The following is a 12338-nucleotide window of genomic DNA, read 5'->3' as shown; positions in this document are numbered from 1 at the left end:
CTCTGAGTCAGTCAGAGGTTCGTCTGCAGGGCTACCAATTAAATCTGCTACTGACCACCCAAGAGTGGATTTCTACTAGACAACTCCATTTAAAAGAACAATTTGTCCCTCCATCTCAAGTGAACACCTATTGAAATGAGATATTGTCTCATGATTGTTGTGATTAACCATTTAAATGGCTCTCATTAATACATGGGTGAGCTCATTAACATGCCAAGCCCTTCTTTGTCTCAATGTCACCAATCTGCCTCGCTCTTTGTCAAGGTGACAACAAGGATGCTGAACCTTTGAGAATAAACCCTGAAAAATCCTGAGCCTGAGTTGATGTGAGGAATGTATTAGTAAAACAAATATTCCTGCTAGGTCAAATAGCCAACAATCCCTGGACATGGCCGTATGTATGTATAATTTAATCTCAAATTTCCAAATTCTGTGCTATAAACTGTTTAGTTGAATCTATGTGGTTGGGTATTCTTGGCTGTATAACCTGTTTATTTCTGCAAGTAAACAAACTGCACGTCAAATGTTAGTTGTGGACATCTAGATATATAGTTGTTTGAGCAATTCTCTTCCTCAAACGCTGAGTACAAGAGAAATGTTAATCAAATATGCAAAATCAGCAAATAATTGCAAAGATGTAGCCTGGTTGATGAATTCAGATAGCTCATATAGAGAAAAATTGGCACCTGTGGCTGATTAAAGGTTGTAATGAAATGGAAGATTCAAATGATGTGAACATAAAATAATGGCTACTGGGGACTGATTATAAAGCATAAATATCAGATGATACAAAACGTAGGAGTGAAACCTCAGTGGTTTATTATTCTCTGACCCCCTTGATAAAAGCACTGCTTTGAAAATCACTCCTAGGTATCTATTATTCTATTTGTATTATAGGTTTGATTGTGTATCTCTTGCACACACAGCTATAATCCACTGACATTGTTTGCTGAACCTTTGGGGCTGATACAGGCCTCAAATGTGCAGTATAATGCTGCTGACGCCAATCCAACTGTATCTTGTGCAAAGTCGTCCTTCAATTAAAACCTTACACTGGCCCTAGTATTTTTTGATGGTCCTGTTAGCTGTTTTCAAGCAGGAATGTGCAGCAGCAATACAGGAAATTGGTAAATCACACTTTATACTTAGTGTTTGTACACCCATGCCTGGGACTCTTATAGCCCAAACTTTCTTCCATAGCAGTGGGCATCTAGATATAGCAGTCTGTGTAAGTCGGTGCTCTCCAGTCACACACCTATATAACTAGAGGTCATGCAGCAACCAGTCATGGGGTTCCAAGCAGTGTTCCTGTTAAGCTACGCAACTGCGCAGTGGTCTGGCGGTCCTGCACAGTGGTCTGGCGGTCCCGCACAGGCCGCTCAGTGTCTTTTTCAGGAAAAACTACGCATGTGCGGAAATTTGAACAGGCCGCGCAGCCCATTAAAGGGGCAGCGCACCCAAAAAAATTAGCAGAAACATTGATTCCAAGTGTCCATGCGCACCCTGCCATTTAATTGTTAATCCCAAACTTTTGCACGTGGTCTACTTTTAGCAAGCTCTGGCCAGTATGCTCCATGTCACTAATACATGATGACATCTACACTGACATGATAGCTGTATGACGATCAAGTAATAATCCACAGTTAACTCCCTGGAAATAACACCAATTATCAGTTAATGAATGAATCCCTTTTTTTTCACTCTCTATTTTCTCTCTTTTTTGGTTTGACAGAACTTAAACTCTGGCAATCATGTACAGCTGTGATTTCATGACGTCTGAAAACCTCCATTGAACATTTTACAGCAATCACAATACTTGATCTTTGTGTGATATCTGAATGTTACAATTTAAAGTAGTACAATCTTTTTCTACATGAAAATGCAAAAATATAACCTATACAGTTATATGATTGTATAGTGAGCGTCTGCAGTTGTCTGATTGTGTAGAGGCTGTAAAGGGATATAGACAAGCTAAATAAGTGGGCAAGAACATGGCAGATAGAATATAATGTGCAGAAATGTGAAGTTATCCACTTTGTTAGGAAAAATAGATAAGTAGAATGGTGAGAGACTGGGAAATGTTGATATTCAGAGAGACCTGGGTGCCCTTGTGAACGAATCACAGAAAGTTAACTCTAAGCAATTAGGAAAGTAAATTATATATTAGCCTTTATTACACAGGAATTGGAGTATAAGAGTAGGGAAGTCTCACTACAGTTGTATAGGGCCTTGGAGAGACCATACCTGGAGTACTGTGTACAGTTTTGGTCTCCTTACCTAAGGAAGGATATACTTGCCTTAGCGGGAGTGCAATGAAGGTTCACTAGACTTATTTCCTGGGATGGGGGGAATTGTCCTATGAGGAGAGATTGAGTAGACTAGGCCTATATTCCCTAGAGTTTGAAGAATGAGAGGTGATCTCATTGAAACATACAAAATTCTTACAGTGCTTGACAGGGTAGATGCAGGGAGGATGTTTCCCCTGGCTGGGGAGCCTAGAACCGGGGTCACAGTCTCAGAATAAGGGGTTGGCCATTTAGGACTGAGATGAGGAAAAATTTCTTCACTCAGAGGGTGGTGAATCTTTGGAAATCTCTACCCCGGAGAGCTGTGGAGGCTCAGTCGTTGAGTATATTCAAGACAGAGATCGATAGATTTTTGGAAACGAAGGGACTCTAGGGATATGGGGATAGTGTGGGAAGGTGGAGTTGAGGCAGATGATCAACCATGATCTTATTGAATGGCAGAGCAGGCTCGAAGGGCTGAATGACCGACCTACTCCTCCTGTTTCTTATGTTCTTATAATGAGTGTCTGATGTTGTCTATGCTTGTATAGTGCGTGTCTGCACTTGTCTGCTTGTATAATGCGTGTCTGCTTGTATAATGTGTGTCTGCTTGTATAGTGCGTGTCTGCACTTGTCTGCTTGTATAGTGAGTGCACTTGTCTGCTTGTATAGTGAGTGCACTTGTCTGCTTGTATAGTGCGTGCACTTGTCTGCTTGTGTCGTGAGTGTCTGCACTTGTCTGCGTGTGTCGTGAGTGTCTGCACGTGTCGTAAGTGTTTGCATGGCTAAATATTGTACATGTAGGCATTATATAAAGATTGTAGTGCAGTGCATGGCAGAATACCGGGGGTATTTTTGCCACCACAAGCCCCTGTGCTGATGTACATTCAAAGTAGGGAGGTTTCTGTGCAAGATTAGGGATGCTGCTTTAGATGGGAAGGACCTGTATTAGCATTGATACATACTCCATGTGTGTATTAACATTGATGCATACCCCATGTGCGGATTAACATTAAGAAATAGTTGAAAGAAGTGTCAGCATCAGTACTCCTTTTAGAATTGGATTGTTTTATATTTTGTATTTCCCCCCTTTCATTATCGGTTTAAGTTTCCATCTTTAGATTGTCCTCTTCTCCGCAGCAGTCTGTATGATAGGCAGGCAGACAACCTGCTTCCTTTTCTCTGCCAATTGCACTCTATAACTATCTGCTAGGAGCTACACACAAGATCAGTCATGGTAACTTGCCCTCTAATTTTTCACTGTCTGATTTCCTGCTTTCCCTGTGTGAAATCAAATCATCCATTGACAGATCGCAACTTCAGAATTTGCACATACGCCAAATCCCGAAGTTGCGGTCAGTTTCAAATGCGGAATGACAGCGAACGCTGCCAGTTCGCCCTCATCCTGACTTCAAATTCCGAGCCAATATGATTAGGCAGAGTCAACATGGTTCTATGAAAGGGAAATCGTGTTTAACAAATTTATTAGAGCTTTTTGTAGATGTAACTAGCAGCAAAGGATAACCAAAAAATTGATAAAAGGGGAGAAAATAGAATGAGAGTAAACTAGCAAGACATATAAAAACAGATTGTAAGAGCTTCTACAAGTATGTAAAAAGGAAGAGAGTAGCAAAAGTAAGCATTGGTCCCCTAGAGGCTGAGACAGGAGAAATTATAATGGGGAATAAGGAAATGACAGAGACTTTAAACAAATATTTTGTACCTGTCTTCACAGTAGAAGACACAAAAAGCATAACAAAAATAGTGGGGAACCAAGGGGCTAATGAGAGCGAGGAACTTAAAGTAATTAATACCAGTAGAGAAAAAGTACTAGAGAAACTAATGGGACTAAAAGTCGACCAATCCCCTGGACCTGATGGCCTACATCCTCGGGTTCTAAAAGAGCTGGATGCACTGGTTGTGATCTTCCAAAATGCCCTAGATTCTGGAACGGTCCTAGCGGATTGGAAGGTAGCAAATGCTATTCAAGAAAGGAGGGAGAGAGAAAACAGGTAACTACAGGTCAGTTAGCCTGATATCGGTCATCGGGAAAATGCTGGAATCCATTATTAAGGAAGTGGTAACAGGGCACTTAGAAAATCATAATGGCCTGGAATTTGCGGTCAGCAGCAAAGCACGCTTCGCAAAAGGATCTCACGATCCCTGTGTTGAGAAATTCAGGTTTTCCAACCTTCAATTCAAATCAATGGAAGTTAGTGGGGATTCCCTTGTGCAAACTGCTGTGACGTCAACAGGCTGTCTGAGCAGCCAAACAAAATGCAGAATTCTCACAGACAATAAACAAGGAAGTGAGTAAGCTCTTAAAATTTAATTTTTTTAAAGATGTTAGAGAGCAAAACAGTGATTGTGGCTCTCGCATGGGGGAAAGGCAAACCTGAAATAAAGATGGACAAACTTTAAAAAAAAATTAAAAAAAATAGTTTTTGAAAAGTTTTTTCAAAATTTTTCTTTTTTATTAAAATGGACAAATTTCACACTGCACAAAATTCAAATTAGTTTTCCAGGCCCTTAACCTTTGTTTAGCAGTCAATAAGCTATCAAAACCCCAGTTACACCTAATCCCTTTGGGTCTAACTTTTAGTGGGGAATTTAACAGCGTACTTATTGTGGAAGAGCCGAAGTTTTCGTCAGTTTTCCTGTTGGCTGATGAGACAGATTGCCGGCTGTGTGGGGGTGGGATGGGGGGGAGGCAGGTGTGCACAGCGTAGCCTGTTTCGGAGCTGTCATTGACAGATCGCAACTTCAGAATTTCCACATGCGCCAAATCCCGAAGTTGCGGTCAGTTTCAAATGCGGAATGACAGCGAACGCTGCCAGTTTGCCCTCATCCTGACTTCAAATTCCGGGCCAACATGATTAAGCAGAGTCAACATGGTTCTATGAAAGGGAAATTGTGTTTAACAAATTTATTAGAGCTTTTTGTAGATGTAACTAGCAGGGTAGATAAAGGGGAATCAGTGGATGTAGTATATTTGGATTTCCATTCGATAAGGTACCACATAAAAGGTTGTTACGGAAAATAAGGGCTCATGGGGTTGGGGGTTGTATATTATGGATAGAGGATTGGTTAACGGGCAGAAAACAGAGAGTAGGATTAAACGGGTCATTTTCAGGTTGGGAAGTTGTAACTAGTGGGGCGCTGCAAGGATCAGTGCAGAGCTATTTACAAACAATATTACTGACTTGGATAAAGGGACCGAGTGCAATGTATCCAAGTTTGCAGAGCTAGGTGGGAAAGGAAACTGTGAGGAGGACACAAAGAGATATAGTCAGGTTAAGTGAGTGCGCAATAAGGTGGCAGATGGAGTATAATGTGGGGAAATGTGAGGTTATTCACTTTGGTAGGAAGAATAGAAAAACAGAGTATTTTTTAAATGGTGAGAAACTATTAAATGTTGGTGTTCAGAGAGATTGAGGTGTCCTCGTACAGGAAACACAGAGTTAGCATGCAGGTACAGCAAGCAATTAGGGAGGCAAATGGCATGTTGGCCTTTACTGCAAGGGGGTTGGAGTACAAGAGTAAGGAAGTCTTGCTACAATTATACAGGGCCTTGGTGAGACCACGCCTGGAGTACTGTGCACAGTTTAGTCTCCTTATCTGAGGAAGGATATACTTGCTTTGGAGGGCGGTGCAACAAGGTTTCACTAGATTGATTCCTGGGATGAGAGGGCTGTCCTATGATGAGAGATTGTGTAGAATGGGCCGATACTCTCTGGAGTTTAGAAGAATGAGAGGTGATCTCACTGAAACATACAAGACTCTGAGGGGGATTGACAGGGTAGATGCTGAGAGGTTGTTTCCCCTGGCTGGAGTGTATAGAACGAGGGGGCATAGTCTCAGGATAAGGAGTCGGCCATTTAAGACTGAGATGAGGAGGAATTTCTTCACTCAGAAGGCCTTTGGAATTCTCTACCCCAAAGGCTGTGGATACTGAGTCATTGAGTATATTCAAGGCCAAGAGAGCTCAATTTTTGGACTCTAGGGGAATCAAGGGATATGGAAATCGTGCGGGAAAGTGAAGTTGAGGTTGAAGATCAGCCATGATCTTATTGAATGGCGGAGCAGGCTCGAGGGGCCGTATGGCCAATTCAAGTTCCTAATTCTTATGTTCTAATAAATTGAATACTTAATTCTCATTGAGAGGATGTTCAAGATAGCAGCTAGTCATGCCTGGAAAGAGGTGTGAGAAAGTTGCATGATTTCCCCTTCCTGCTAACTAATTCCCATTTTTTTTTTTTTTCTATACCCCATGCCTGTTGTACACACAGAAAATACGTGGGAAACCCAGTTTATGAATTGCCAGATGGTCTTCACTTCAGAAATAATCTGGATTTTCCATCAAGGCTGCAAGTGAATCTCATTCTGTGTAGGACAAGTTATGTTTTACTGCCCTCTCATCTCGTCACTAGGTGATGTGGCGTAAATGCAGGCATATTTCATTTGAGTGTTTCTGCTCTCTCGCCACACAATAATTCACTGCTCTTTAACCATTGCCACATAGCAGCAGCAGCTTTTCTTTTGGTGTAGGGAAGGAACCCGAGGGGTACTACCTCCTGGTTGAGAGGGTCAAGAGCCACACGAGCAGAGGCTTGCAAACAGGCTGTTTGCTGGTGCTCTCGGGCAGTAAATGAAAAATTAATGATTGAACTGAGATCTCCCAGGGAGAGGGAGCAGAGTAGATTTTTACTGAGATAGAGGATGAATTTCGAAGAAAAGACACACGGCAATATTGATTGGTGGATCTATGTACTTTTAAAATATTATGCTAAGAACTTGTTAAGGCACCCCATAATCATTAGAAGTAAGCAAAAATCTTTTCTATTTGCCCTACTTTAGGAGATGCTCCGGAGTACATTCCAGGAGAGGATGCCTTGTCTCGCATCCGCCGACTGATTGCTGAGGGTTGGATGACAGCAGTCGTACAGCGAGAACAAGGCACGACCACCGCCTCCATGGGAGGGTTTGGAAACAACATCATTGTCAGTCACCGGATACACCGGGGCTCACAGACTGGGAATGAAGCGCTGGCGAGATTGAGCGCGGCGCACGCGCCAAGCAACCAAGACAGAACAGAAATGGACAGCAGTTACAGTCAGATTCTAGTGGACTCTGCTGCGTCCAGCAACTTAGCAACAGACTTCAGAGAAAGTAACGAAAGGGATCAGACAGCAGAGCAGCTCAGCAGAAGTGGCGCCCTTGGGGATGACAGGAGCTTTGGTCAACAACCCACCTCTTCTATGGACACAGACGCCCTTTTCCACTCTGTCAGCGCACACAGCCCCCTTATTGTTGACAATACTGATAATCATGGCACTGACGTCAGGGGCTCAGACAGGAGGTAGAATTAGGTGCTCTGCAGTTCAGGGCGAAATAAATAATAAAATTGCATGTCCCATGGTTTGTATGTGTAGAATCTAGCTAAAACAGCCAAGGAAATTCCACTTATTTGTTTTTAGTAGAATGTGATTTAAGCTGAGTTTTTTTTCTTTTTTTTTGTAAACTGGTAACTTGTTATTTTAGACAAATGGAATATAGTCAAGTGCAAGCAATGGCGTACTATGTGAACACCAAAGATCACAATAACGAATAAAAACTCTTTAAAAACTGGAAGAAGACCATTGCGAATGTGACTTATTTAATTTAAACCTTGTGAAATCACACTTTTAAGAGGATGTGTCTTTCTCCTTTTGTCATATAAACTATCAGACTAAACACTTCAAAGTTTCGACCCGCCTAACTTTGGCTGATGTGGTCAGAGTCAGAATTATTACAATAGAGCTCTCAGACAAAATGCATAAGGCAAACCTTTTTAAATAAAAGTGTTTGAAAACTAACAACTTGTAGATATTAATATTGTTGAAAAGTAATCCATTTCAATGGTCTTAACTTACTCTTGGTAGCATACTCTCTCCTTTGAGTGAGAAGGTAGCGGGTTCAAGCCTCACTGCAGTATTTGAGCACAGAATCATAGAATGATACAGCACAGAAGGAGGCCATTTGGCCCATTGTGCCTGTGCCAACTCTTTGAAAGAGCTATCCAATTAGTCCCACTCACCTGCTCTTTCCCCATAGCCCTTTAAATTTTTCCACTTCAAGTACTTATCCAATTCCTATTCGAAAATGATTGAATCTGTTTCCACCACTCTTTCAGGCAGTGCATTCCAGAGCAACATAACTCGCTGCACACATTTTTTTCCCCTCATGTCGCCTCTGGTTCTTTTGCCGACTACCTTACATCTGTGTCCTCTGGTTATCAACCCTTCTGCCAATGGGAACATTTTCACCTTATTTACTCTATCAAAACTATTCATGATTTTGAGCACCTCTATCAAATCGCCCTTAACCTTCTCTGCTCTAAAGAGAACAACCCAAGTTTCTCTAGCCTCTCCATGTAACTGAAGTCTTTCATCCCTGGTATCATACTAGTAAATCTACTCTGCATTCTCTCTATGGCCTTGATGTCCTTCCTCAAGTGTGGTGCCCAGAATTGAACACAATACTCTAGCTGGATCCTAACCAGTGTTTTATAAAGATTTAGCATAAGAACATAAGAAATAGGAACATCTAATAAGATCATGGCTGATCTTTTACCTCAACTCCACCTTCCCGCACTATCCCCATATGCTTTGATTCCCTTAGTATCCAAAAATCTATCGCTCTTTGTCTTGAATATACTCAACAACTGAGCATCCACAGCTCTCTGGGGTAGAGAATTCCAAAGATTCACAACCCTTTGAGTGAAGAAATTTCTCCTCATCTCAGTCCTAAATGGCTGACCCCTTATTCTGAGACTGTGACCCCTAGGAACAGAAGTAGGCCATTCAGCCCTTCGAGCCTGTTCCACCATTCAATGAGATCATGGCTGATCTGCGACCTAACTCCATATACCCACCTTTGGCCCATATCCCGTAATACCTTTGGTTAACAGAAAGCTATCAATCTCAGATTTAAAATTAACAACTGATCTAGCATCAATTGCTGTTTGCGGAAGAAAGTTCCAAACTGCTACCACCCTTTGTGTGTAGAAGTGCTTCCTAATTTCACTCCTGAAAGGTCTGGCTCTAATTTTTAGACTATGCCCCCTAGTCCTAGGATCCCCAACCAGCGGAAATAGTTTCTCTCTTTCTACCCTATCTGTTTCCCTTAATAGCTTGAAAACTTCAATCAAATCACCACGTAACCTTCTAAATTCTAGGGAATATAACCCTAATTTGTGTAATCTCTCCTCGTAACTTAACCCTTGAAGTCCAGGTATCTACTGCACTCCCTCCAAGGCCAATATATCCTTCCGAAGGTGTGGTGCCCAGAACTGCTCACAGTACTCCAGGTGTGGTCTAAACAGGGTTTTGTACAGCTGCAGCATAACTTCTACCCCCTTGTATTCTAGTCTTCTAGATATAAAGGCCAGCATTCCATTAGCCTTTTTGATTATTTTCTGTACTTGTTCATGACATTTTAATGAACTATGTACCTGGACCCCCAAGTCTCTTTGAACCTCCACTGTTTTTAAGCTTTTCACCATTTAGAAAGTACCCTGTTCTATACTTTTTAGGTCCAAAGTGGATTACCTCACATTTGCTTACAGCGAAATCCATTTGCCACAGTTTTGCCCATTCACTTAATCTATCAATATCCCTTTGTAATGTTATGCTTTCATCTACAATGCCGCTTATCTTTGTGTCATCGGCAAATTTGGATATATGACTTTCTATGCCATCATCTAAGTCGTTAATGAATATTGTGAGTAGTTGAGGCCCCAGCACAGATCCCTGCGGGACACCACAAGTCACATCCTGCCAATTTGAGTACCTGCCCATTATCCCCACTCTCTGTCCCCTGCCACTCAGCCAATTTCCTAACCAGATCAATAATTTGCCCTCAATTCCGTGGGCTTCTACCTTAGTTAACAATCTCTTATGTGGGATCAAATGCCTTCAGGAAGTCCATATAGATAACATCCATAGACATTCCCATGTCCACTATATTAGTCACCTACCCAAAAAATTCAACCAGGTTTGTCAGGCATGACCTACCTTTCATAAATTCATGCTGCTCTCTCTGATCAACTGAAAATTTTCGAGGTGTTCAGTCACCCTATCTTTAATTGCAGACTCTAGTAATTTCCCAACAACAGATATTAGGCTAACTGGTCTGTAATTCCCTGGTTTCCCTCTCGCCATTCTTAAGTAGCGGAGTGACATGCGCAATTTCCCAATCTAAAGGAACAGTTCCTGAATCGAGGGAACTTTGGAAGATTATAGTTAGGGCATCTGCAATGTGCTCACCTACTTCCTTTAAAACCCTGGGATGGAAACCATCTGGTCCTGGGGATTTGTCACTCTTTAGTGCCATTACTTTCTTCATTACTGTTATTTTACTTACGTTAATTTTATTGACTCCCTGTCCCCCGATTCAATATTAGTTTCCTTGGGATTTCCGGCATGCTAGTAATTATTCTATGTGTCTGCCATTTCCTTATTATCATTGACAATATCACTGCTTTCAGTTTTTAATGGGCCGACATTTCTCCTGATTACCCCCTTTTTCCTAATGTAATTATAAAAATTCTTTGCAAGTTTCTTTTCATACTCCCTTTTTGTAGCTCTTACTATCTGTTTTGTGACCCTTTGCTGTTCTTTGTATCTTTCCCATTCGCCAGGATCTGTGCTTTTTTTTGCATTTTTGCAAGCTTTTTCTTTTAGTTTTATGCTGTCCCTTTACCTCTTTAGTTGTCATGGCTGGGTTTTGTTTTGGCAAGTAGGGCTCTTGCCCCTCAGGGGTATAAACTGGTTCTGTATCACATTAAATTCTTTTTTGAACATCTCCCACTGATCTTCTGTCATTTTACCCATAAACAGATTTGCCCAGTTTACAGTCTCTGCCTCATCCCGTTGAAGTCAGCCTTACCTAAATCTAGAATCTCAGTAGCTGTTTCGCATTTCTCTCTTTCAAATGCCATGTTGAACTCGATCATGTTATGATCGCTATTGGATAAATGTTCACGCACAGTTAGGCTGTTAACTAAATCTGGCTAATTATTCATTGCTAAATCTAATATGGCTTTCCACCTTGTTGCCTCTAGGACATATTGTTGTAGAAAACTATCCCAGGCACACACAAGAAATTCACTACCTTTCTGACAGGTGCTAGTCTCCTTATCCCAATCTATATGAAAGTTTAACATTCCCCATTAAAAGCACTCTGCCTTTACTACATGCTTGTCTAATTTCTGCATTTATACAATCTAGCACTTCACAGCTGCTACCAGGGGGCCTATACACAACTCCCACTACAGTCTTAAATCCTTTCCTATTTCTTAATTCTACCCATAAAGTCTCCACTGCCTGCTTACCTCTCTTTATATCCTCTGTTGTCATTGAAGTGATTTCATCCTTAATCACTAAGGCTACTCCTCCCCTTCTGCCATTCTCCCTATCTTTCCTGTAGACCTTGTAACCTGGTATATTTAGTTCCCAGTCCTGACCGTCTTGCAGCCATGTCTCAGTAATGGCTACCATGTCATACCCTCCAATTTGAATTCGTGCCTGCAGTTCATTCAATTTATTCCTTGTGCTCCGTGCGTTTGTATAAAGAACGTTTATTTGGGCCACTCTAGCCTGTCCTTCAGCTCTAATGTTTTACTCATATGTTTCTTATTTCTCTCTCCTGGTTTAATCACTTTACTGTGGCGGAGACCACATAGGGACAATAACACAATGTATAGCCAATGCTGTTATATGTACCTAAACACAATTCACTTTGTATAGCAATGTTGTGATATGTACATGCTGGGTTGGGTTATTGGTGCAGGGTCCCTTTAAGAGCGTCGGGAACGTCATGATGTCGGTTGCGTGATGACATCATAGCCCCTGCACGGGGCTGAGCCTTCAGACCTCATGGAGATTGATTAAAGTAAGACACATTTTGTTTTTGCTTCTACCATGCGCAGTTCGGCCCCAAAGCCAGGAAGTGCCGGCCCCCATGCAGTTTTCCCACGTCAAAGCAAACTAAAGACCGCTCGTTGGCTGTCGG

General features: G+C 41.7%; 1 protein-coding gene across 7 annotated transcripts in view; it reads left to right on the top strand.

Moving 5' to 3' along the window:
• The window catches only part of LOC147106607 (activating molecule in BECN1-regulated autophagy protein 1-like), a 514247-nt gene extending 506328 nt beyond the window's left edge, over positions 1 to 7919 (top strand). For 6 of the 7 annotated variants that reach the window (XM_086007600.1, XM_086007606.1, XM_086007604.1 and 3 more), the window contains one exon: positions 7143 to 7919. In XM_086007600.1, coding sequence (XP_085863726.1) covers positions 7143 to 7648 — 506 coding nt within the window. In that variant the 3' untranslated portion in view covers positions 7649 to 7919. Of the gene's footprint in view, positions 1 to 1732; positions 1854 to 7142 lie in introns of all 7 variants that reach the window. The other variant, XR_015080961.1, reaches the window with a different exon arrangement.
• Positions 7920 to 12338: the final 4419 nt, after the last annotated feature.

The sequence above is a fragment of the Somniosus microcephalus genome, chromosome 15 (genome assembly GCF_052327205.1).
Source record: "Somniosus microcephalus isolate GS21.2 chromosome 15, FLI_Smic_1.0, whole genome shotgun sequence".
Taxonomy (NCBI): domain Eukaryota; kingdom Metazoa; phylum Chordata; class Chondrichthyes; order Squaliformes; family Somniosidae; genus Somniosus; species Somniosus microcephalus.
This window is presented reverse-complemented; position numbering and strand designations above follow the sequence as displayed.